The sequence below is a fragment of the Ursus arctos genome, unplaced genomic scaffold (assembly GCF_023065955.2).
Source record: "Ursus arctos isolate Adak ecotype North America unplaced genomic scaffold, UrsArc2.0 scaffold_22, whole genome shotgun sequence".
Lineage (NCBI taxonomy): Eukaryota > Metazoa > Chordata > Mammalia > Carnivora > Ursidae > Ursus > Ursus arctos.
This window is the reverse complement of record NW_026622897.1, coordinates 20,047,331-20,073,868: the sequence shown is the minus strand read 5'-3', so window position 1 is coordinate 20,073,868 and position 26,538 is coordinate 20,047,331. Positions and strand designations below refer to the sequence as shown.

General features: G+C 51.7%; 1 protein-coding gene across 5 annotated transcripts in view; it reads right to left on the bottom strand.

Annotated features, from left to right (window-relative positions):
* PKNOX2 (PBX/knotted 1 homeobox 2) overlaps nt 1-26,538 on the bottom strand; it is a 272,005-nt gene that overhangs the window by 46,833 nt on the left and 198,634 nt on the right. For all 5 annotated transcript variants that reach the window (XM_057316694.1, XM_057316693.1, XM_026505481.4 and 2 more), the window contains one exon: nt 14,744-14,883. In XM_057316694.1, coding sequence (XP_057172677.1) covers nt 14,744-14,883 — 140 coding nt within the window. The remainder of the gene's footprint in view (nt 1-14,743; nt 14,884-26,538) is intronic.

Below are 26,538 nucleotides of genomic sequence, written 5' to 3'. Positions count from 1 at the left end.
AGACCATATTTTTTCCCTTCCAGTACGCTATGAACACAGCAAGAGGAAGCCTGACTATCCCACCTACACAGTGTTTGTATGTAGATGAGGGAACCCCTAACAGCCTGTCCCATGCTGGGATGCTAATAATTCTGGGCACAAAGACAGAAGGTGCTCAGTTCCATCCACACTCACACCTACACCCACTGGGCGCTCTCCTCAGGCTCAGGGGCAGTGGTGGAGGAGGAGAGATACATCCCTGCTTCGGAGGAGCCGCTTGGCGGGGCAGCCTGCTCCTGGACACCATCTCCTGACCCTTGTTTCGGGAGCTGTTGCATAAACAGCTGGACCCCCCAGCTGCAGCCTGGGTTACAGTCAGGAGAGGGAAAAGGGTCAACGTCTGAGGATGGCACATGGGCAGCCCCCAGTGACTAGAAGATCTGTTCGGCTCTGACAGGAAGCTGGTGGGGCAAACAATGGGTTCCCTTACCCATCCGGCTGAAGACAAAGAGAAAACCAGGTGAAGGGGTTAAACTCCAGAGTAAGTCTTCATTTGCAGCCACTAATACCGCAGCATATTATAGTCTAATCTAACCTGATCCCAGTTTAATGCAAGATTCTCCTGGCCCTGAGTGGAATACCAAAGAAAGCCTCAGTGGCTGTAATTTAAGCAGAGCCCTGCAGTGGTTTAGCTGAGGGACATGAAAGGCAAATTCCAGACGGTGTTATGAATTATTGCGCCTTATGAACCTTCCTACTCTCAACAGATGCCTACTGCCATTTAAACAGCCACTAGATCAATTAGGAATGAAAGGCACAAATCGACTCTGTACAAGGGCACTAAATTACCAGGAACTAATAATCTGCAGCATCGTGCCAGGTGGTGGGGGGACAGCCCCCACCCCAGCCCCGCAGCCGCCGCCGCCGGTCACCGCACGCTCCTTCCTGGCTGGTTGCGGGCAGGGTGGGCAGCGGCTGCCTGGGGAGGGGATGGCCTCTGTGTGTGCATGCGTGCGCACCCAGCTTGAATGTAGGCTGTCGATGAGAGCAGGGGGGAGTGCTGTCCAAGTGTCCTGTCCTGTGCGTTGCCATTATGCGCGCACACAGTGCGTCTGTGCAGGATGCGTGCACATGTGGGTTGTGGGTACGAAAGCGGGGTGCAGATTTTGTGTGCTGTGAGTATAGGGTGCATATGCCCTATATTGTATGCAGTGTGTGTGCATGCGTTATGTGTTATTTGTATGCAGTATGTGTGAGGGGCTTGTGGGTTCTGTGTACCTAGCATGAATGCCCATGGGGCGGGGAAGAGGGATCTGCTAGTGATGGAGTCTCCCAGCATTAGAGTTCAGGTAGGCAGGGAGAGTCATCTTCTTTGCCACTGTCCTTGCCCCTGCAGGGCAGAGAGTAGTCAGGGAGGGCCTCTCTGAGGAGGTGACATTTAAGTTAAGCTTTAAATGATGAGGAGGCAGTCAGGCAGAGATCTGAGGGAGGGGCGTTCCAAACAGGGAAAAAAAAAAGCAAAGCATTTAAGGTAGGAATGAGCCTGGCACGTTTCTAGAACAAAATCCAGATGAGTGTGTGTGGAGCGAGGTAGGCAGGACAGGAATGGAGGGAGATGAGGTTGAAGACGGAAGCAGGTGTTAGATCAGAGGCGGGAGGGTGAGGAAGGATGGGGACATTGTCACACACACTGGGGAACAATGTGCAGCTTCTATGCAGAGCCGCAGCATGGGCCCTTTTTATAAACTTCTCACTTCCAGGTGTCAGATCTCCCCAGAACGTGTGTGTGTGTGTGTGTGTGTGTGTGTGTGCGTATGCATGTGTGAGGGTATATCTGGGGTGTTTTCTATGGCTTCTGCTATCTCTCAGAAGAAAGAAACATTCTTTCTATTGCACCTCCCCAGTTTAAGCAGGGGCCCCTGGAGCATAGAGCAGACCTCATGGATGCGGGCATGGCCCCCTCTCTCTCCAGCCCCTCCCCACCTGAGCCACACTCTGGGCTCCCAAATCTCTTCTCCTATACCTTCCTCCCCAGGCTCCTGCTTCTGCCCACTCTGATCCCTGGATCCCTGAGCCCAGGGGCTCAGATGGCACCTGAGCTTGCCCACAGCTTTTGTACAAATGTTAGCCAGGGTCAGTGGGCTGAGGTTCCCATGCTCTCCCCACCTGGATCCCTCAATAAACCCAGACTGCTCCCTGCTACCTCAAGCGTGGGGACCGTTGAGACACTGCACCACCCCCCGAGAAACAGGCTGGGTTCCATGGCTGCAGTCATGCCATGGGCTCCTCTAAGGCTGTTCCCAGCCCCTTCCCCTGCTACCTGGCCTATGGGTTGACCTATATTTCTAAGCTACCCTCCAGCATCACTCCAGAAGGCTGGAGATGGGGTCGGAAGCCACTGCTGTAGGCTTGGGGTAGAGTGGGGTGAATAGGGCAGGGACCATGGGGGCTCAACCAAGCGAGGGATGGGAGGAAGGATTTCCAGTTAGGTGTGGGATTTGGTTCTTTATTCTTGGCCTTCCCTGAGCTTCAGTTTGTCCAGCTGACATGGGTTTTAAGGAGTTCCTCTTCCTGCTGTCCAGATCTGCCCTATTGTGGATCAATACCCTTCAGAGGCTAGAAGCAGGAATGTGGAAACTCAGTCCCCAGTGCCCAGGCGATGATGAACAAGATATGAAAGATGGCCATTAGACTTTATTTCCAAAGAGCGGAGGACATTTGACCTCCATAAGAGCTCACCTTCTCCCTCCCAGATCTTTCTCCACTCTTCTCCCCCTGTCGCCTCCCGCCTGACCGCCCCCTCCACCCCAATCTCTCTTAAGCCGTTCAAAATTTGGAGGAAATAAATCTCACTGCACTAATTCAGTGAGAGTTTGAGCCTCGTCAGTGCAGAACAAATAAAAGGAGTGAACCGGCATGACATTTTACTGCAGAAGAGAGGTCGTTTCCAGCCACTAATAAAAAGGATTTGACACAGACTAATAAAGAGAAATGAATTTCTCTAATGGCCTAATTTAGCACATTCAGCACTGTGCCTCTGCCTGGGTGCTGGGGGCGGGGGTGGGAGCCCTGAGTGCGGACAGAGCCGGGAGCAGGGCAGACGTGGGGCTCGAGGAGAAGAGAAGAAGAGATGATCTCAAATAACATTTTATTATTTCTTTTTTCTTTTCTGAGCCCCTACCCCACCCCCACCTGCATCACCTCTCCTCAGGAGCAACTGAACCCAAATCAAGCTCAAGATAGGCAGTTTCTGTTAACGATCCAAAGAAATAAAGAACGGCTCTCCACAGAACTGCAGTCTTGTGCCAGCTTAAGAAGGTGATTAAACCGGATGTGTTGATTTCTACAGGGGTTTAAGCCATCGTTTGGTTTAATTACTTCTGACATTTCTGCCTTCGCGTTTTTTCACATCACCCCTTTGCTGGCCTGAAATGCCCAGTTTGGGGCCGGGCTGTGGGGGGGGCTGCCCCCCCGCCCCCTGGGGGAGGAGATTGGAGACAGGGCAGGATTTTGGATGAAGCCCTTGGCAGTGGTGAACGCCACCCTCTCTTTAGCAGGGAGAGGCTGAGGGACCCCTCGCTCCAGCCCTAGTTTTTCTTCCGGGCAAAGCAATGCTGGCCACCCTGCTCTTTTCCCGGTGAGGCTTCTGAGAGCCTCCTTGGGCAGGCGAGCCTCAACAGCACCCATCTTATGCTCCCCCACCTCAAGATAGGTATTCTTAACGTAAGTTGGCCTGATAGGTTTCCCCACCACTTTCAAAGGCCTCCAGGGATGGAGACAACCACTTCCTTGGTAACTCATATACTCACGTACCTAACTTCAAGTTCCCCTATAAGGCTCAAGCTCGTTTCCTTTTGTTAAAAGGACTCAAGAAAAGACAGTTGGACCCTTTTCTGTTTCTCCTCCTTCCTTCTTGGACAACCTGGGTTTTTTGAAAAAAAAATTTTTTTTAACATATCTTCCTGCTTAGGGGACCGGAAATACAGAAGCAGAGGCAGGAAAAAAGTCAGAAAGAATGCAAAAAGAGCTTCAGGGAAGCTCAGATGCAAAGAACACAAGAGACAGAGAATAGATACGGAGATAGAGCAGAGCACCACAGGCTGGGGGCCAGGGCGGGGGGGGGGGGGCAGGATGGTCACACGCAGGGGGGCACATTCGTGTTGAGTTCTCTTTCTGGGTGATAAACCTTGTGATTCACAGTCATGCCACTCTGTCACGTCTGAGCCTCCCAGTCATCCCTTCCCTTGTGACCTTGGCCAGGACTGCAGACCTCAATTATGGGTCCAGCCAAGTGTGTGGCATCCTGCCTGGCCGTCCACCTCCTCTCCCTGTCACTGACCTTGGAGCCCCCAGGCCTGTCCTGCACCTGACCTTATAGCCCAGACTCATCTGGCTAGGGGGAAGATGGGCAGAGGAGGCTGGTGTCAGCCCTCACACCCTCCCCAAGCCCTGGCTGCTTCTTCCAATGGAAACAGGGGCTAGAGCCTCCCAGGCCCTCCTTAGCTGGGATGAAGGATGGATGGTTCAGACAGTGGAATGGCTGGTAGCAAAATTTCTAGGTGGAGATGTTCAGTGGTGAGCTGGTGGGACAGTGGCCTGATCAGGGTCAGACTGCTGCAGAGGACATGAATGCATTGGCCAGGGAGGTGGGGGAAGGTGGGAAAAGCAGTGACCAGGCTCGCTATGCAGGCACCCCCCCTAGTCTCCACTGACAAACACAGTGCAGGTCTCAAGTTGCCAAAGGCCCACCACCTTAGAAACTCTATCCAGGGGCTGGCACTTTGATCCTTTATTTCTAGTGCCTCAGGTCAGAGGTCACTGGGATCAGAGAATCACAGACAATACCCTAGAGCCACCTTCCGGGATGGCCCCCTGTCTTTATCTATTCAGGGTCAAGAAGGTCCATTACAAGTATTCATTCTGAAGATCGTGAAATTTCTCCTGGATGCTAATGAGCTAATAAAGTTCACGTCCTGAGAAGAACATTCCAGGTGCTTCAGGGTGTGGCCCCAGACTTCTTTCCAGTACTTTATTCTTAACAGAGGCGGCAGAGAATGTGGCGTTGGCCAGACAGCAGGTGGCCCCTGGCCCCTTGTCTCTTCACTAACCCCCTTCACCAACTCAGGCACACTGGACTGCTCACCTTTGCTCCTGCTGCTCCTGCCGCCTGAACTGTGTTCCCACATCTCTCCCTGTCCCTTCTCATAATCTTCAGCATCCATCTCAAGATGCCATCCATTCTACCAAGGCTTCCTAGTGGGTCTCTCTAGCAAGAAAACCATTGCCTCCTTGGAAGCATCCTGGGAAACGCTTTGGGGTTTCTATCTTGACCTTGCTTGCAGCGCTGGCTGAGAAACTCCGTGGTCTGAAATAAGCATAGACTTTGGAGTGACACAGTTGTGTGACTTGGGGGCAAGTTACTGAATTGTTCTGAGCCTCAGTTTCCTCTTTTATAAAACAGGGCTAAATCACCTACCACTCAGGTTATCGTTAAGGATTTGATGAAGAAACACATAGAGTGTCTGGCACTTAGCAAGCTATCAATTAATGCTTGTTCCATTTCCCTGGAAAGGTGTGTGGGCACCTTTTTTATTCAGAGCAACATTGACACCGTCGGCTCCAATAAGTTTCTATTCCCATATCCACTGACTCATTTGGCAAGGAAAATAAGCCCACATGCCAATTCAAATAGAGGCACAGAAAGAGGAGGAGGAGAGGCAACGTACAATTTATCAGAACTCAGAACCTCTTTTTTTTTTAACCAAAAAAGCACTGCCAGTAAGAATTTATTTTTATTTCCCTCATGACACTCATTAAATTCTACTAACTATCGTTGTTTGTGCACAGATCTGTCTTCCTCACTATGTGCTGAGCTGCCCCGGACCACGAGCTCGTCTTCCCAAGGGTCAAGCACAGTGCCCGGCACACAACAGAGGATCAATAAATATTTGGTGAATCGATGAATGGGAACAAACGAACCATGGGAAGGAAAGTTCGAAGACACAGTCCTAAAGTTCTTTCGGGCTCAGAATCCACCCCTACAGCAGGACTCAGATCAGACGTTGCCATCTGGCAGCTTCTAGCTACAATGGCTACAAAAGGACCTGTCTTCTTTGGGCTCTGCTGGGTGTGTGTGGAGTGGGGGCTGGCAGGGTCCTGGAGGGAGGGGAGTGAGTGTGAAGGAAGAGCTCACCCGGCCCTCCATTTCTCCTCCCCTCGAAGGCACCAGATGGAGAGAGCAGAGTGGGGTGGGGGAGAACGAGCCAGCAGCTCCTGGTTGGATGTATTTTTACTTCAGGTGTGACGTTGAAACCATGCGGGTGTATTTTTAGTCCTGCCTAGTGGGTGGTGTGTTCGCCTGGGTTGCCTTGGAGAGGACTTCTTCGTGTTGCTAAATTGGAATCGCATCTGCTAGGGTTCCTGGGCTTCAACCAGCTCTCCTCCCCCAGGTGGGTGGACAGGTCCATTCCTGGCAAGGGTGGGGCCCAGAGCAGACCACCGTCTGCTCTGTCCCCGTCCCTTCGAACCCCCCACCCCGCACACACTCACACACACACACTCCTCTCTCCCAGCACCTTAAAAATAATAATAATAATAATAAATGTGAGACCTTGATGAAGTGATTGCTAAGGCAAGTCCGCAAGGGCAAGAATACAAACAACCTAAAACTTAAGACCCGCTAGGATCTCACATCCAGTCCCTTCATTTTAAGCAGAGGTGACACAGGCACAGAAAAGAGAAGTGTCTTTCCCATGGGTAGCTAGTGAGAGGCAGTCAGAGCTTCTGTCCAAGGCACCAGAGATTCAGCCAGTCCCCCACACGCAAGCAGTCTGGGGGACAGGGTGATATGGGGAGGGCGTTCTGTCCCTGCTGCCTTGGTCACTGGTGGTGACTGAACACCCCACCCCCACATCCTTTGTGGCACTTTGTAAGTTACAAAGTGCTTTCCCTGTGTTTACTGCATTCAAACACTCAATATTCTTCTTAGTCCCATTTTACCAATTAGCAAACTGAGAAGCATGTAGTTAAATAATGATATCAAGCTAAGTGACTGAGTTGAGATTTAAATCTGGGTACCAAAACTCCAAATTTTGTGCTCTTCCCCCTCTCCCGTGTATTACTGAAATCACTTCCTCCTTCTCCCTTTTTCTCTTCTGTCCTTGGGGTCGCAGACCTTAGCCCCCATGTTTACCCTTTGGGCATCAAGATCGTTGCAGCACAAGAGAATCTTTGCCTTATCCAATGAGTTTCCAAAAGAATCACCTCTTATAATAATCATACTTCAGTGTGTTTGGGGAGGGCTTTTACATGTTTGCAGATCTTTCAAGTTCTCGTTTGGTGCCTACCCTGTGAGGTGGGAGGACAGCTTATCTAAAGAGGTTAAATAATTTGCCTAACGGTAGGGTCAGAATTTAGATGGAAGTCTTAGTTTTATGTTCTTTCCACTGGACCATGAAATGGACTAGTGCTTGAGAAAATCAGGCAGTAGCACCATGGTTAAAAGAAGGGCAAGACTGGCTCGGTCCAGCCCTGGTGAGAGCCCCTGGTCACTTGAACCCTCAAAGCCCCTGCCTGCTGGCTCTCATCCTCTTCCTCTCCACCCAGTTCACAGCAGCGGGAGGCCCAAATGCTGGTTGTCTTCTCTCTTAGGAGGGCGACAGATCCAGTCTTGTACTTATCACAGTAACTACTCATGAATGTAACCACCGTTCGCTGAGAGCCTTCTATGCGCCAAGCCCTGTCGGCTGTTAGCACTGGTTATCTCCTTTAATCCTAATATAACCTTGTGAGGATAAAAGTCAGTGGGTTCCAGGCTCCTGACCTCTTATCAGTGCGCCTTGTCTTGGCGGGGTACCCGGACTTCTCAGCTGGGCCTGAGCCAGGCCGGTGAGCTGGGGAAGCCTCAGGACCCACTACCTCCGAACACACCTGCTCCCTGGACCAGGCAGCTGCAGCCTCTGTGTCTGCCAGCAGCATGTTCGGAGGCTGTGCTTGGGTTGGGGGGCCTTCAGATGCTGGCAGGAGGGGCAGGGAACAGGCTTTGCCTGGTGCCAGGGGAGAACGAGTGTGGTCTTACTTCCAGATCATGGCTCTAGCAGGATCACTCCCCTGACTATAGTCAACAGCTGAAATGTTATCTCTGATGCCAGTGAATCCAACTGCTTCTCAGAGTGGGCGTCTGCTGGAGCCCCCAGCCCACACAGCCCAGCCCAGAACGCAGCCCGGAACATCTGCTCCCAGCATCTAGACTAGAAGCCCGAGCATGAAGCATCTGGTGCTGCCTTTTCTGCTTGGAATGGCTGAATTTCTCCCACATTCTTCTCAGGCCACCTCGCCCAGCACATTCCAGGAATGACCAAGCCCAGTGCCAGGGAAGGCATAGGGTTAAGCCCCAGGGTCAACTCACTGGAGCCAGGACACCCTTTGGTCACAAGGTGGAAATGTTCCCTCAAAGACACTTCATTAGGAAGTGCCAGTTCCCAGGGTCCTGGCCAGGCAGCTGCTGAGGACAGGCACAACAGGACCCAGTCCCTCTGTCCAGTCCCCAAACCTCGGGGCCTCCTCCCACCCCACTGACCAGCCCAGCCCCGGGAAAGGCAGCTTGGCTATCATTTCCCTCGGGCTTCGCCTCCCTTGGGAAAAGCAGGGTAACTCTCCCACACTGCACTGTGGGCCAGAAGCCTTGCAGTCAATTCCACAAATACTTTTTTCGGCCCGTCCTATGTGCCAAGTTTATATTATAGCGACTTTCTATGTCTATCTTTCTCCTCCTCCCTGGACTGACTCTTCTTTTTTCAAAACCCCTCTTGGAACTTAACACAATGCTTTACACATAGCAGAGCTCACTACACGTTTAGCTCAATTACAGTATGGAGACAACTCGACTGCGGGTCCTTTCCAGTCCTGCCTCTAGCTGCCTGGCCTCTCAGTATTTACCTTCTAGCCTGACCCATCCCTGCTGGCATTTCCCCCGACGTCTGATAGCAGCTAACACCTATGGTGAGCTCACCAAATGCGAGATTCTTTACCAAGCACCTAACGTGCATTCTCTCATTTATTCCTCATAACAACCCTGAAGAAGAGATAGCATTTCTTGTAGCCCTGTTTTACAGACGAGGAAACCGGGGCCCAGAAGCCTTAGTGCCTGGGGTGGAGAAAGAATGTACACCCAGGAGATCTAAAGCCAAGGGCCATGTTCCTAGACCTGAATTCCAACCCTTGAACGCACCAGACTGCTTCACGTGCTGAACAGGCCAAGAGGGACGCCCCTCGTGCCTAAAACCTCCTCACACCCCTCCCCCCCGGCCCACCCCATGCAGCAAACACTGATCTGCGTGTCAGGTACTATTCTATATTCTCTAATTTTAGTCTAGCTGTTACTGTTTTCTTTTTTGCAGTTGAGAAAACAGAGGCTCAGAGAGATTAACTCACCCAAGGCGACAAAGCTAGTGATCAAGTCTATTTCTAGAGCGCGTTGCCTTGCCCAGCGCGGCCATTCTACTGAATTTACACCTCTAGCTCTAGGGCTGCTGGAACCAAGCCCGGAGCCTCGGTGACCTCTACGAGGATGATTTCGAGAGCGATCTGAACGCTGTCACTGCCCTGTTCTAATCTTTCCCCAGCTGAGTGTGCCTTCTAGAGGGACCTGGCCCAGATGAGACGGGAACAGTCATCACAGAGACAGGGCTTTAGGGATGTGCACTGCTTTTACTGGGCTAGAGCTGGATGGGCGGCATTTACTGGATAGGGCAGCATGAGCTGCCCAGGGGGAGGGCTCACACGGGTGGAAGCTGTGAGTCTGTGGTTGAGAAGAGAGATGAGAGTGACCCGAAGACCTGGACGTGTCCCAGGGAGAGGCCAAGACTCTGAAAGCCGGGAAACAGCAGAGGAGGCAAAGCCTGGTTTGATGGAGGGTTTCTGGAGCTTCTGGAAGGAGTTTTGTTAACGGGTAAACCAGGAAAGGATTGGAATCTACCTGGAGAAGGTGGGGAGGTTGGGCTGAAGGTGGGGCTTGGCTCAAGCAGATGGGAAGAGACAGACAATGCTGGGCAGAAATCAAGAAGGAGAACATTCGCTGCCTCGGGGTTAAGGTGAAGAAGCACGATTGCAGACACCTACTCCATGCTCGGCACTGCTGGAAGTACGAATTCATTCGGAGAGAACACTTTACAGTTAGGACCCAGAGGTAGACCAGACAGGCCAGTGAGGACCGAGAAATGTGGGATCATGGCTAAAGGCATGAATAAAACCATTCCAAAGAACTGGTTATAAGATGTATTGCCCTGTTTACCTACCCCCCAACAAAAAAAAGGGGGTGCCTGAGTGGCTCAGTTGGTTAGGCATCTGACTCTTGATTTTGGCTCAGATCATGATCTCAGGGTCGTGAGATTGAGCCCCATGTCGGGCTCCAAGCTGAGCATGGAGCCTGCTTAGGATTCTCTCCCTCTCCCCCTCTTTCCTCTTAAATAAAATAGGGATGCCTGGGTGTATCAGGGAATTAAGCGTCTGCCTTCGGCTCAGGTTATAATCCCAGGATCCTGGGATCCAGCCCATCTTCAGGCTTCCTGCTCAGCGGGGAGTCTGCTTCTCCCTCTGCCCCTCCCCCTGCTTGTACACACACACACACACACACACACTCTCTCTCTCTCTCTCTCTCTAATAAATAAATAAAATCTTTAAGAAAATAAATAAAAATAAATAATAAAAGAAAAGATGGACTGCCAGTTTAAAATCAGTGACTGTGGACCCGTGGCTCTAAGGTAGTCTATAAGGCGCTAGACATGGATGAATGAATAAAAACAGACATGGACCCTGCCCTCATGGAGTTAGTGATCTAGTGGGGGAAACAGAAACACTGTTAATGCAGTCAGCTCAGTCGTGAGCCACGCCACAGAGGGGAAACACAGCGGGCAGCAGCCATCCAACTTCTCCACCCGCACCACAGCTCCATGCTCCAGCATTTTCAAAGAAGCAGCTACTTTCTCACGGCTCAAGCCTGCAGCCCGGCATCGCCTATCAATAGCTGGTAACTTCTTCCTTGCTGGGCGGGCCCCTTCTCTGGTTCTCAGAGAGCTTTTCAGCCTGGTGGGGGAGAACCAACGCCCTAGCAGAGCCTTCTCGGCAAAGTCAACCTCCTCCCCCCTCGCACCTGGCCAGGCCTAGCTCCCTGCCACTCTTCTGCTCCCCAGGACATCATGGTTTCCATGGGAACCCACTCACTTCAAAGGGGAACGAAGGAGACTGGAGGGGAGGAGGGAGAGTGAAAGCTGGATTAACCTCACCCTCCTGGCCCTGTCTCTGCGCCACCTGGCAACCTAATAGCCAGGTCCCGGATAGCACCGAACACTGTCCATCAGCATGGAGGGGCGGGGTGGTCCAAGCTAAGTTTGAACTTTCTGGGGAAAAGCCCCAGGGGTGGGGGTGGGGGGCTAGGGATGGAGAGAACTGAGCTAGGTCCAAACCTGTAGGTCCCCACTGCGTGCGGCCTCCCCTCCTCAGACCCCACTCAGCATCGCTCTTGGGCCACAAACACAATTACCCGCGATGTGCATCCAATCATGGGATCTGCTTGGATTAGACTGCAATCATTAATCTGAGCAGGAGCTCCTGGTTGCCTTGCTGATTAGCCCAGATGATGCTCTGGTATGATCCAATTAAAGGCAGACTGCCTCCCCTCTCCCCCACCGCACACGCGTGCGCGCACACACACACACACACACACACACACACACACACACACACACACACACACTTTCCACATCAGAAGGAACCAATACATCTCATTAACACGTCCTCATACACAAATAAAACCTCAGGGGCACTGGCAGGCTCCCTGGGCTCACAGACACACCCCTCGCTTTTGTCACACTGTCCCCCTGCCGCCCTGTAGGGGCCTGGTCAGAGAAGGGCCCCCTCCACCCTTCCTTCATCTGTGGTTCTCGGAGGGGCCGTGGTAGGGTCTACCAAAAGTCGGTGCTGGGCACTAATCTGAACCGAAAGAGTCTTGTTATATTTATTGACATAAAATGCCGACTCCCTGATGTGCTTTGGAGCAGCCAGGCTGCCCCAAGGCAGGCAAATCTAATTAAAATTACCCGACCCTTCAGGAGGCCGAGCTCCCTCCCCGGTCATCCAGCAATGGCTGTACAGAGAGCAGCTGGTACTAATGGGAGAGGTGTGGTTGTGTGAGAAAACCCTGGGCCCCTGGGGCAGGAAGGACTGCAGAGAAAAGTCGGGCAAAGGTGTTGGTTGTCCTGAGATGAGGGGCAGCCATGTTTGGCTGAGCGGTTGGTGGCAACCAACCTGGGATTCCTTCTTCATGGTCAGACAGATGCAGAGATAGTTTGGGCAAATGCCGAGGGCTCTTGGGGGCTCAGCCCAGTAGGAGAAGGTAAAGGTTAGGTGGGCAGATGAGCAAGAAGAGGTGTTAGTTGGGGGAAGATCTGGCCCTTTGTATTTCAAGTGACATCATGATGGACAGCTCCCATGGGAGAGGTGACCCACTTCTCCCGCAGGTTGGCCTGGGTAGGGAATGAGCCTGGGATCTTGGGAAGGGCTGGGGAACCCATCTGCTTTGGGCCAGACACAGAGCCAGGTGCTTACTGGGGCTCTCAATGATCTTACTAAGCCTACTGGTTAGCTTCTGTCGTGAAACTAAAGCTCCGAGAGATTAGGACACAAAGGAGGTGGGACACAAGCCTGGGTTTCCAGAAACTTTTTGTTATACCACTAATCGGGGGTCTTTCCTGACTGTGATCTGTGCTAACTACAGGTCCCTGTCCTTGAGGAGTCTGCAAAGGCGCCTAGAGTGGTACAAACAAATCATGTGGTGTGAGTGGGACTTGAGGGTCTGTGTGTCTAAAGAGCTCCCAGGCGATGCACTGCTGCCAGCCCCCGGGCCATACTCTGGGTAGCAATGACCGACACCGAGGACGAGGACGACGGCTGTCCCCCCAAGCCATTAGCCATCAGGCCATTTTGAGAGGCCACGGTACTCTCCTTTCTCACACTCCCCACACAAGCACAAGCTCACCTTGCAGTTTAATTTCCAGGTGGCCTCGCAGCCTCATCTCCCCACACCCAGTTGCTCTAGACACTGGCCATTCTCGGAACGCAGAGGCTCTGCTCTGTCTGGAAGGCTCTACTCCAGCCCAGTTCTCCTTCTGGGGGACTCTCTTACTAGCCTTTATGATCAAACTCAAATATTGCCTCCTCTGTGAAGCCTTCTCTGTTAAAGCTCAGGCCACACTGTGTGGGTTTCCTGTCTGTTCCTGGAGAGCCAGGGAAGAGCCCACACATTTGCTTTTATAGGTTTCCCCTCTTTTCCCTGGAGTCCAGCTCAGTGCCTCCACATATTCTAGTGAGGGTTCAACAAACGAGTGTGGAGGAAGGCGGGGAAGGAGGGAGGGAAAGGAGGACAGGAGGGCTCCGTCTCTCTGACAGGTACTGTGACCAGATCTGGGAGTTCTCTGGGGTCCAAAACAGGGCTCTCCCCCTGCAGGCAGGCTGGGCCTGGCCTGTGCATTGGGCAGGTGGGGGCAGAGGCACGGTGACTCATCCTTCCACCGGGGCTGGGAAAGACCCTTGAGGCAGGACCTCGGATCAGGGCTCACGGCTCTGGACTCCATGTTGGCATTAGAGGCTTTCGGCTCATCTGAGTAGCTAAAAATAATGCCAATGGTAATGACAGTAACAGCAATAATTACCACCATTACCATAAAAGCACTGTCATTGCGGGGAGGAGTGAGGAAGGAATCAACCCTCTTCCCATTCATCTTGGGTGGACCATTCCACCTGTTACTGATCCTGGCACCTGCTGCAGGGTGTGCGAGTTCACAGGTAGGCCCTGCTTGCTGATGTGCTCACACAAGTGAGTGTGAGTAAGGGTCCGACCTCAATCAATACTCAGTGCTGACTCAGGCGTCTTTTCCAGCCATGTGGGCTCCGCACAGAGACTTGACTACAGTCCTTGCTGGAGCTTCGTTCAGGCTGTTCTCAGACAACTGCATCTTCTCAACCGCATGCACGCAACAGCCAGCCCCCGAGCTCCTCCCGCCCTCTGCAACGTTCAGGGCCTGGCCCTGCTCTCAGCAAACTCCCCATCTGGAGGAGTGCGCTGGAACCTACACTGCCGCACACCACAGCTCTTGCTAAGACACAAAGACAACCATGACTCAGATGTGCTCCGAGGACCAGCTGCGTTAGATTCATCTGGAATGCTTTCTGAAACATTCATCTTCCTTTTCCTATAGCTTGACCTACTGATTCAGCATTTCTGAGCATGGAGCCCAGAAATACCCATTTTAATAAGCTCTCCCCAGTGATTTTCAGGCATACTAAAGTTTGTGTAATACCAAGTCCTAGATGGTCCTGGCAGATGTCCAGTGGTCTGGTGGGCTTGCTGGAGCGAAGGCAACAACGGGGGACGCACAAGGAGAGCGTCCCGAGGTGGCCATCAGCTGAGCTGAGGGTTTCTGACACCCACGAGGGCTCAATCCCTAGCTGGGATGAGGAAAACTTCCTTCTGGAAGATTCTTCCCTGGGCTCTCTTGCCCCTCACTAGACAATCCCAGGAAGCTACAGTCAACCCACAGCGGCCAGCTGAGGGATGTCCAAATTGATTTGACTGAGAAGGTGGTGAGGAGAGCGGCTGTTGGCTATGGTCTTTATGAGCCCACCCACTTGCCTGCATGCTCATCTCTCAGGGCTGAGCTGGACCAGGGGCTGCCTGGGGGCCTCCGGACATGGCTGAAGTGTCTCCTACCTGTACACAGCTCGCTTGTCGGCCTCCAGCTGGGCCTGGGGGTCAATGGGGGCACTGGGCACAGGCGTGCTGGCAGCAGCCGAGGGTGCGGAGATGTGGACAGCCTGGGTCTTAGAGGGAGCCTGAGCAGTTGCTGTCATCTGCAGAGAGAAGAAGAAAGGGGAGGCGGTGGGTTAGTACGGCCAGGACAGCTGGTCCCCAGCTGGAATTGGGAGGCCTACCTTGGCCCATGGCGTGTGTGGGAGGGAGAGAATATGTGCCAGGGAGCTGTGAGTGTATAACAAGCATCCGTTTGTTTACGTGCTCCAGTGAGAAGAAAGCATTCTTCAGATGAGAACATCCTAGAGAATAATTTAGGACCAGACAAAACCAGGTGGGGCACCAGCACTCTTCAAAAGAGATGATTCTTAATGCAAATGAAGGTGGTGACCTCTGCCAAGAAGAAGAAAAAACCCAAATGATGAACCCTTAAAATTGTGCTTATGGGTCATTTGGGCTGTTCTGGGCAGTAATAAGTTGATCTGATGACTTTGAAGAGCAGGGAAAAAAAATAGCTGAATCAGTTCTCATTTGGGTAGAGCTTTATTCCATCTCACTCAAGCCAGAAGGAACTGTTTTAATGGTTTTGATTGATAATTGAATGGGTTTCCAAATTTGGCTTCCCTGGGCGCTTGGGGGTAAGCAGGAGGTTTTAGTGGATCCTGGAAAGTTTTCTGTTCTTAGCCATAACAAGTATCTTGGGTAGTAATTTTTGTCCTATGTGATGTTTCTGAAGGTATCCCTAGGTCCCCAGTTGTGTGCCAGAGCAACTCCTTTTAATGTTATATATCGGAATTTCTGTATAAAATGTTATTGAAAGAAAGGATTAGATGGCTTAAATTTTTGGAAGTCCATCATTACAAAATTTAATGCTTTTATAAGATATTTTCTTTAGTCAAGTGGATCCCTAAAATGTCATGAATGGTGACATTGCCTCAACTCTTCTCTTCCACCAGCATGTCCACAGCACCGGCACTGCTGGGCCGGATACACTGTTTGCCTCCTGCACTAAAGCCTTGTTTCCACCTTCATCCACAGCACCCAACAGACACAGAGTAGATGCTTAGCCTTTGTCCAGAAAATGAATGAGTGAATGAATGAATGAATGAACGAATATATCTTGAAAGAGTCAGATGTTAATTTACAGTTGGAATGTTCATCATACGATCTAGGTCCCAGCTCCTGGAAGGAAAAGCATGGTCCTTTCATCAATACAAGCACATTATTGCTAATGCTGATACTCCCAAGACATTTGCGTTTGCTGTTTCATTTACTTCGTTTAGATTTTTGCTCGGGTGCCACGTCTTCAGCGTGAAACAGAGCCCCTCTGTCCCTTGCTGTCCCCTTACTCTGCTTTCTTTCGTAGGCCTTTCTATGATCAGATGCTATACATATACTTGCTTAGTTATGTTCTCTCCCAACTAAACTTTAAGCTCAAAGAGAGCTTGATTAGCAGTTGTCTTCCTAGGGCCCGGAAAAGCCAGGCACTAGTAGATGCTCATAAATATTTGTGGGTCAATAAATGAATGGCAGGTGGCGAATGAGCTCTTTCATTTCTTAAAAGAAACCCATCTGCTTTACTATACTGGATCCCCATCATTTTTTGTTAGGAAGAAATATTCTTGTCACTGTCAGCTGGACTGGAGGAACGCTCCCAAACTCAGAGCGTGAGGGGCTAGACAGAGCATCATGGTACCTTCAACTCAGAAGATGATCACTCGAATCTTACTGTCTCCCATTATTAGCCTTTGACCTTGGGCAAGTCCCTTAACTTTCCTCAACTCCTACTTTCTCATCAGGAAGAAAATTGGTGTCCTTTTGGGACCCATGGGTATCAAAGAGGTGCTATAAGGATGAAAGTAGAAACAAATGTTCCAATTTTCAAAATAGAGAAAGAAGGTAGAATCAGAAAAACTAAATACTGCGAATCTTCACGCTGATCTGGGCCAGTCTCTTACACCCACTAATACAAGTGGTTATTTCTTCAAATATTCCCTGAGTCCCTGGGCACCGTGCTGGGTAGGCACTGAGGTTACAAGGATGAGTGCCCGCTCTCATGGAGCTATTTCTGGATTTAACATGGTTCCTACGCTGGCAGGTGAGGAAAATGTGTAGACACGGATGGTGTAGTGACCTCAGCAAGGTACCTCCCACGACACCCTTGTGAATGGTGGACAGCTGCATGGATTAGGAAGCTGCACCCAAAAGGTGGCATTTAAAGGATAGAGGTCAGCTTGGGGAAGGCTCCTAGGAAATGCTTTCTCCTCAGGCCTTGTCAGTATTTTTATCAGTGATTGAGGGGGGACTGAAGAAATGCTCAGCAAATTTATAGGTGACATAAGACTGAGGTCCAAAAGATCTTTACAGATTTGGGCCACAGGCTAAGTCTAATAAGATTAATTTTCATCTAATAAGTCGGAATTTAATGCTTCTAACACTTGGGCCAAAAAAAAAAAAAAAATCAATAATATAAGTGCAGAACAGGAGAGACATGGTTTAACAGCAGTGTTTGAGTTGACAGAAGGCTCAATACATCCAAAGTGTAATGCGTCTGTCAAAAAGCAAAGCAACCTCACCTAGTGCTATCTGAGGATACATTACCGGAAGCATGACTCACACAAAGCCTCTAGTCCCACTCCTCTCTGCTGAAACCAGTGTGGGAGTGTACGTTCAGAGAATCGATCACGCTGGGGAAGGGATTCTGCATTATGCTGTAGGAGGAGTATTTGAATCTGGAATATGTAAGAAAGATCTGAGGGACAGAGGAGATGAGACATGGGAGCCCCCTTTGAATATCTGAACTAGGGATTAGATTATATCTGTTCCACTCCGCAGGCCCCAAAGGGTCAAACTACAAGCAATGCATTCAATCTATATAAACATGGAGACAGATTCGGGCTCAACCCAAATAATAAGTTTCCAAGCCTCTGAGCATTTTGAGGCTGGAATGGGCTCCATCCAGGAGGCGGTGACTTTCCACTACTGCAGGCGCCAAGCAGAGACTGATGGGCGGGGCCCCTGTGGAGGGGATGGAAGCCTTAGCAGGGTGGCATCTGAAGTCCCAATAGTGACAGGCTCAGACACCATTGGGGATCTCTAGCAATCACCACCCATTGCACGGGGTTGACCAGAGGCTCCGACTAGGGGATGTAGAGTGTGTAGGAGTGCTCTGGAAACTCCAAAGTGCTCCCAAGATGGAGGGGTAGTTGTTGTCATTAAATACATGATTTCCAGAATGTGCTGCTTTTCTAAACAAGGCACAGCTATGCCTGCAGAGCTTGTTTAGGGGTGAAATGTAGGGAAGGCTGGTATGCTCCGCCTTGGTCACTAAGGGGGAATTTCTTCGTGTGCTTGAAGGAATCCACAAAGGACTTCCATGAAGATGAGCATCTAGGAGAGAGAGGGATGAGGGGAGATGCCCCTTTTCCTCTCACTTGCCCTTTCTAGGCCGGACTGCTGGGTTACAGAGGAAAGCACAGAATAAGAATAAATCAAAGGCGGTCACTTGCCAGCATCCCAAGAGGCCCCAGCTCAGAGACTGCTCCTGGGGCTCAGGGAGGGGGCAGCGGCAGAAGAGAGCAGATCTGGTCTGAGCAGGACAATGATTCAAATTTATTTAGCTCCTGGTGGCCAATTCAGCAAACTCTGCATTTCCTCCAGGTTTGGAGAATGAGTGTTTACCTCCAAATAGATCCCCTTTTCTAGCCAGGGACTTACTTCCATTTCCCAAGAACTGAAGCTCTGAGGGAGAGGTCCCCCCAGCAGCTGCCTCAGGGCCTGGGGGAGGAGGGCCGCTTGTGGAGGTGCTGGGACAAGGTTTCTGGGCAGCACGCCCAGAGCAGGAGCAGGGGAGGGGCTGGACGGACCAGGCACAGGGCATGGTCGGAAGTGACAGGACGTGCTTGAGCTCCCTGGTTCTGGCCCGTGACAGCCAACTTCTACATCTTCAGGACTTTTGCAAGCTGGTGGGTCTCTCTTGAAAGTGGCCTCGTTGAGCATTTACACCATGGGAACTGGCAAATGCTGCAAGTCAGGGCCTCTTCCCCAGCGCCGCCCAGAGAACTGGTTGTCAGATGTTTACTAGCACGTCTAAATGTCAGGCATTCGCTCCGAGTAACTGTCCTTTTCTGCTCTGTTTGGCAGGTACAGACTCCACGAGGCCACTCAGTATGTTCACAGCTGGTCCCAGAACCGGCCACTCCAGACTCTGAACCTTCCTCCAAGGAGACCTCGGAGCACTCTGGAAATTCTGCCTTGGCAGCAAACTGGGGACAGGGTGTGGGGACGGCACTGCACGGACACAAGGACTGTCCCTTTTCAACAAGGAGAACTGAGGCACAGAGGAGGAGAGGCAAAGTTGAACAATGTCTTGAGAGCTTTCTGGAAGAGCAGAAAAGTCTCCGAGAGTGGAAGGAGCGGGGAATCTGAGGCCCTGGGTTCGATGCTCCTTCTGTCAGTTATTGGCTACATGTCTGGGGGCAAATTTCCTGACCTCTTTGACCCTTGGTTTTCTTTCTTTTTTTTTTTTTTTAAAGATTTTCATTTATTTATTCGACAGAGATAGAGACAGCCAGCGAGAGAGGGAACACAAGCAGGGGGAGTGGGAGAGGAAGAAGCAGGCTCATAGCGGAGGAGCCTGACGTGGGGCTCGATCCCATAACGCCGGGATCACGCCCTGAGCCGAAGGCAGACGCTTAACCGCTGTGCCACCCAGGCGCCCCTGACCCTTGGTTTTCTTATCTGTAAAAAGCAGGGGTAATATGTGCTACACAGTCTGTAAGGAGTCATCAAGAGAACAGGGTGGGATGCCTGGGTGGCCTAGTCGGTTAATGGGTTAATCGAGTTCCCTGCTCAGCGGGGAGCCCACTTCTCCTTCTCCCTCTGCCCCTCCTCCCCCCTGCTTGTGCGCTGGAGCTCTCTCTCAAGTAAATAAAGTCTTTAAAAAAAGAGAGAGAACAGGGTAATGACTAAAGGATGGAGAAGGGCAGCAGCATTCCCTGGAAGGAGATGGGGTGCTGAGAGCCTACACAGGGTTCTAGGGTTCCCACCTCCTCTTACCTTAGGGTCCTTTCTTGGAGCAAAGACCCTGGGGCCACCACTCCAAACTCTTTCCTTCCATGGAAGCTATAACCACTGGACTTCTCTCCCTCATTCCCCTAGAACCGGCCCTGCCTTAAGCGTGGCGTGCAAGGGCCTGGCCCAGATACTTGGTTTGAAACACGTTGAGATGAAAGTTCACGACCCCTACCCCATCCTAAAACAGAGTGGGAAGAGTTGACGTTCGTAAGCTGTGTGTAGAGGAAAGCAAAATCTGCAGGCAAATCTGGCAGCCCCTCTGACAGTCTAGTCTGACCAGGAAAATGGGTAGGAGATGCCCCACGGTGTGATTTGAGAAGCTCATCTCACCCACCTGCCCCCGTTGCCCTCACTGACGCTGGAATGCCCATCCATGCTTTCCTTTCTGCTAAGCACCACCCTTCGCCCACTGGAGGAGGAGAGTGGCACATTATGTTCTAATGAACTAATAAAATACCTCTAGAGGCTTTCATGTTCAACAGTAATCCCGTGCAGTAAGTTAGTCTTGTCCCCATTTTGCATTACAAAACTAAAGCCCTCAGAAGTGAAGAGACAGCTAGAGAGTTGGTGTAAAGGTTGGGGCAAGACCCAAGGGCTTTTTTTCTTTGAAGAGGAGAATGGGAAGTCCCCCCCCCCCCCGCCCCCAGTCAAGTGACAAAGGGGACAGAAAGGAAGTGAGCCAGAATCAGGTGGAAGGATTACTTCTCAGCCATGCTGGGGGTAGGGGGGGTCTCCACGCAGTTTCTTGTCCCCACTGTGGCCCAGCGAATCCTGATCCCCCAAGAGGCCATCCACACACAAGCCATTCCCCAAACACTGGTCATGGGTCATGCGAGAAACAGTCCTTCTGTGTAGAGCCCAAGCAGGAGGGTACGGGTGGTTCGCTCATGGGAGGCGGCCCAGGGCTGCGGGCTGGGTTCACTCCCCTCAAAGGCTGCAGAGGAGCCTGTGACCCAGAGCCTGATCATACCGGCCTCCAAGCCCTCCATCACCCTCTGCTGTCAGCCTCCGTTCAGGGCTCCTCTCTTTGGCTCCTGCGAGGTGAGGGCAGGAGGCTCAGGATGAGGGATGACACCAGAGTCCTTCTAGCACCCCACAGCGGTGGTTTGCGGGAGACGCTGGCCTCAGGTAGAACTGAATCCCACCTTTGCCACTCACTACTGGCCAACTCTGGATCTGGAACTTTACCTTTCAAGGGTCTCAGTTTCCTGATTAGTGAAATGGTGGTGGTGCTTCCTGCCTCCCACTACCATGGTGAAGACTGCTACCTTCTTCAGGGGATGCTGGCCGAGCATTAGCAAGGGTTGGGCTCGCCGGCTCTGTGCTCCCACGGCCCCCAGCACGCTGTGTAGCCACAAGGGCTGACTTATGTCTCTCAGCGACTAGCTCGTAGGTCCCTGGAGGGCAGGGGCTAGGTCTTCTCTGTTTGCTATTGTAGCCTCAGGGTTTGATAGAGAATTTAAAATGTCTATTGAAGGACTGGTGTGGAGGAGGTAGGCTTCCCACCCAAAGATACCTTTTTGGTGGCAGGTTTACCTTGACATTGAATGCCTCAGGCCCAGCAGAGAAGTCACAGCTGCTGACTGCTTATTGTTTGGGAGTGGGCATCTAGCCCACAGCTGGAGATAATGGGACAGAGCATGATATACTGGCATGAGCATTTATTCTCGACGTGATCTCTACCTGTGCGACTTGGGCAAGTTACTCAATCTTTCTGATTCAGGGCCCTCACCTATAAAAATGCAAGCAACCATACATATGGTGCAGGGTTGTTAGAATTAAATGAGATGATGGGTGCAAGGCAGCGGGCACTTAATAGACAGTATATGGTAATTATCATTATTAGAATCCACAGTCTGCAGCCCGCACTCAGAGCTGGTCTCTTTAGCTTCTGTTCCATGGGCTGCCTAGGGGGTCCTGCCCCTGTGGAGGGAACCCCCCTCTCTTGTAAGCACCCAGGGGGATGGGGCAGGCTTGGGCTCAGGCACAAGGAGAGGGGGCCATGGTGTTGTGGGAAGTTCCCACAAACGCTCACAGTTCCCAGAAGAACTGTGTGACTCAGTTCCTCCACTCCTCAGTTTCTCCATCAGGTACAAATGAGCTAATAATCTTTTTTCCCAGGGCTACAGTGTAGTCATATGAGAGGATGAATGGTACACGAGTGCTCAGTAAACCTTGGTTTCTAAGCATTTTTATTATTCCTTTCTGCAAGTCTTCCTTCTGAATCCAAACTCCACTCCCTGTCCATACCCTGTCCCAGACGCCCCAGCACCCACACTGTCCATGTCACACCCTTTCCCCCCACGCGTGGCCTTGCTCTTTGTGACTCCTAGCCAAGAACCTCTCACAGAGTCCTTTCTTCCAACCCTGGACAACCCAGGCCTGCACCTTCTCAGCGTGACTCAGCAAGGCCACACTCCTCCAGAAGACACGCCCTCTTCTGAGCCTTCCACCTGACCCGGGCAAGGTGAGAGCCACCCGTCCCCAGTGCCTGCTGCACCAGGCCGTGGAAGCATTGTGTTCTGGAGAACGGGGGGGCCACACGGGCCTGGCCCACTAGGGGCCGCTGAGGCTCCAGCGGGGCCGGGCTGGGCTTGCCTGGGAGCTGGCACCCTCTGAGGTGCCTGGGCAAGCTGGCAGGGCGGGATCTGGTTCCCTCACAACCAGGAGAGAGTCCAAGGACCTGGGAGGAGGTCAGGGCTCGGAGCTATTTGGTAAACACCAGGTTTGGCTTCAACAGGTGGGAGGCAGCAGGGGGCAAAGCCAAAAAATGATGTGTTTGTGGGGAGGGCACAGCTCCCAGGGTGCTCCAGGCCTGGGCCTGCTCCCTGACCCTGGTCTTGTCGCTGGTACAGCACCCTCCCCTTATGTTGTACCCTGATCAGACCCTACCGTGTACGGTTGCCTGAACATGCCCGATGATTTACATTCTCCTGTCTTTGCTCCCACAGCTGCCTCAGCAGGAAATGTCCACGTTTCCCCCGCCCTGCCTCCCTCCCTCCCATGTGTAAACCTATCCCTCTTTCAAGTCTCAGCTGGACCATTAGAGCACTGCACCAAGAAGCTTTTCCCAATGCTCCATACCCCCCAGATCCAGGTAGCCTGGACCCTGCCTCATCTGTGTATGCCTCTAACCTTAATGCCTGTAACACCTTGGGGCCCCTCATTGTCTGTCTTCCTGAGTGGACTGGTGTCCCAACCCCCATTACCATGCCTGGCTCACGGTAAGCTCCCAGTGAGTTTGTTAAATGCCTGAATGACTGACCGAGTGAGCAGATAAGGGAGAGAGGTGTTGAAAGGTTCGGGGATCCAAAAAAGGGAGGGGTCGACAGGGGCTCCTTAAATGTCCCCCAACCCCCCAGTCAGCACAGGGAGTGGAAGAGCTGGCTCAAAGGGGCTCCTGGAACAGCCAGCCCAGGTCACCTACATCCTGATCCCAGGGTCCACTGGATAGAACAAACCACAGAAAAATGACTTCATGGTGTAAAATGAGGGGTCTTAGTTAATTAATTAGTTTTAAAAGGGTTTGTAGGCAGTGGTTTTCAAAATGAGGCTTGTAAAATGTTCACTGGCCCTGTCTGCACTCGTGGGGTGTTACTGACATGTGGCTGATGGTGGCAAGGCTGTGAACTCAAATCTGAGTCTCACTTCCCAGCTTTGGGCCCTTTCTGGGCCCAACTGTCTGCTCTCCACCCTTCCCAACCATCTCTGGAGAACCCCTCGCTGTGTAACAGTCCCAAACCAGTGGTTTCCAGTAGGCCCGTTAGTGGGTGTATCAGAATCTCAGTGTGTGTGCGCCTCTGTGGGCCTGGTGTGTGCGTGTGTGTATGTGCATGCGTGTCCATGGGGGCATGCTCACAGCTAGAAACATATTTGATATGCCTATCATATTCCTAATAAAAAGCAGAGTAATGAAAATTCAGTGCAATCTTGGCTACTGGAGATGTACGGAAGAGAGTGAGTGAGAACTCAATGTCGGGGTCATGGAGGTAAAGAGGCCAGGGAAGACCACTCTACCTTTCCCACCCACACTTTCAACAATCCTGGGAGACGGGGAGGGTACACATTATTCCCATTTTACAGATGCAGAAACCACAGCCCCAAATGGACTACAAGCTCCATTAGGGCAGGAACTATGTATTTTGTATCTCTAGTTCTTAGCACAAGGCCTGCAAACTCACAGAAAGCACTCGGTATTTACTGAATGGATGCGTGGATGGAAGAAATCGTACTGAAATGACTGGCCTCAATGTGTCTAATTCATCAGCACTAGAGCTGGGACAAGGCCTAGGACTCCTGAATTTCTGCCATGTGGGGTCATCCCACTCCACCGGACCACGAACTTCAAGGACAACAAGCACCCTTGGGCCCTCACTCGCCCTGCCCCCTCCGTCTAGGCCCTGTAGACACCAGAGCTCCTAGAAGAACACACCGGAAAGGGAGGCAAAGCAAGCTCAAGTGCTCCTCGGCCGCTGCGGACTTTGATCACCTGTTCCCTGATTTATTTTAAGCCTTGTGTACTTGGGCCATTAACTATTTTTGTAGCTGTTTGGGGCCCTCACCGTGCTTGGAGGCAAGAGGATAGACAATGAAGTCTCTGTGTTTTAGGTAAATTTCAGAATTCAGGTGTAAGTTCATCGAATAAGAAAACCTAGACAAGGGCAGTAGAGTATTTCTTCACAAACTTAAAAGTCATATTGCTGGCCCGCCACCTCCTAAGTGGGGGCACAAAGGCCCCCTGGTCAGACCTATAGGTTGTTTTGCCTTTGACACAATGAGGAATGTAGGTCTTGAGTGAGTTGGAGTTCAGGGATATGTCCAGCTGAAACACATGGGTGGCCCAAGCAGGCCAGGGACAGAGGTCACTGCACAAAGAGAAGAAAGGCCCAGCAAAAAATAAAAAAGAAAGAGAAGAGTCCATTTTGATGAGTCAAAGCCAGGGAAGGCAGGTCGCCCATATGGTCCCTGGGGTGTTGCCCCCAGGGGCAGAGGCAGCCGTCAATCACGCCACAGAAAAGGCTTAGGGGGACTTTCAAAGCTGCTGAATTAACTCTATTGCTGCAAAGCGAAAGGCAGGGGGCTCCAGGCCTTAAAGAGATGAGAGGAATGTAAAGTGTGAAAACATCTGAACTCGCTCTGCCCGTCACAGCTGCATGGCCTGGCTGGGGGCCATTCACAGCCAGGGGCCCCAGACACCCCCTCTGCCTCCAGCTAATGAAACCAGCATGGGGATCCTAATGACTGATCAAAGCCCATCAGCTTCCCCAGGCTGTCTGCTCCCCTGGCCCTGCCCAGAGTGGGAATGGTGCTCTGATAGGGAGGGAAAGAAGGTACATGGTGGTGGGGGCAAGAGAGGCGGGTCTGGCCGGTCTTGCCCTCCCCCGACATGCCTGCCCAGCTTTAGCCTTCGTCTTGCAGGAGAGCTGAGACAGCATCATTTTGACCCCAGATCTCCAGGCACAGTTTTCTGGGTCCTGATTACCAGTCTCCTCACTCTGAGGGTCACAGGAAGATGGTGGCGGACAGAGGAATAGATCTTTTGCCAAAGGGTCCCAAGCCAATGCGTGACTTCCTTTTGAGATGAGCTTCCCATACTGGTCCTGAATGAAGGGTTCTGACTTTGCGTGCCTGACCTCCCTCTGCTCACTAACGAGGCTGCACCTTTGGTGAATGACCGAAACCTTTTTAATATCACCCATCATCAAGTCATGCTACTTTATGTACCAATTTGTTCCTTAAGTGGTAACTGGGTGCCCATGTCCATAGAGGGCTGTGCCTAGTGGGATAGACTGGGATCTGCCAGGATGTCTGCTTTCTGGTCAAATGCTCATGCAGCCCGACATGCCGGGGACACGCAGACAGAGGAATACTAAACATTGAATACATACACAAATAGACCAGATAAAATATTTGTCTTGCCTCTAAGCCAAGGGCAAAGATATTTGTGGAACGGTAGGTATGTGTCTGTGTTTGAGGAAGTGTGGGGGGAGGGTGCTGATAGGAGTTGGGGTGTGTGGGGAGGGCGAGGGAAGGGAAGCTGTTGCTTTCACCACTAGAGCCAAATGCTTTCCTGAAATTGCTGGTGGAACTGCAGAAGGGAGAACTTTGCTCGGTGGTGACATTGCATCTGGAGTGTTCCAGGAAGGGGAAGAACTTGAATGACATTCAGAAGTGAAGACAGTACACAAAGGAAGAGTATATGCCCAGGCGTGAGCGGGTGGCTGTGTTACCTCTAAAGTCTGGGAGGGCGACTTGCTGGGAAGGGAGAATAGTAGAGAACATAGCTTTTAGAGTTCCGTTAAGAGCAGTCAGGGGTTGGGGCTTGGGGCAGTGGGAGGAGGGGGCTGGGTAAGTCCAGGTGACAGATGGCCAGACTACTGCAGGAATGCAGAAGACGGAAAGAGAGTCATGTAGGAAATAAGAGCATACACTGAACGGGGGTGGGGGGACCACACACCTAGCTCATATCCAGGTCTCCCTGGAGACAATGTTTTCATTAAACAATCGTTGTAGAAATCCACAGTCCCCAGTGACTTGCCCCTACCTCTCAGGGCAGAACGTGAGGATCAAGGACCCAGCTAGACCACGCTGGAATCAAGGTACTGTGGCCAGACAGTAGAGGGCGCTGTGACTCTAACAGAAGTTAACCAGAAGCCACCAGAAGGAGGAAGCAGGCCACA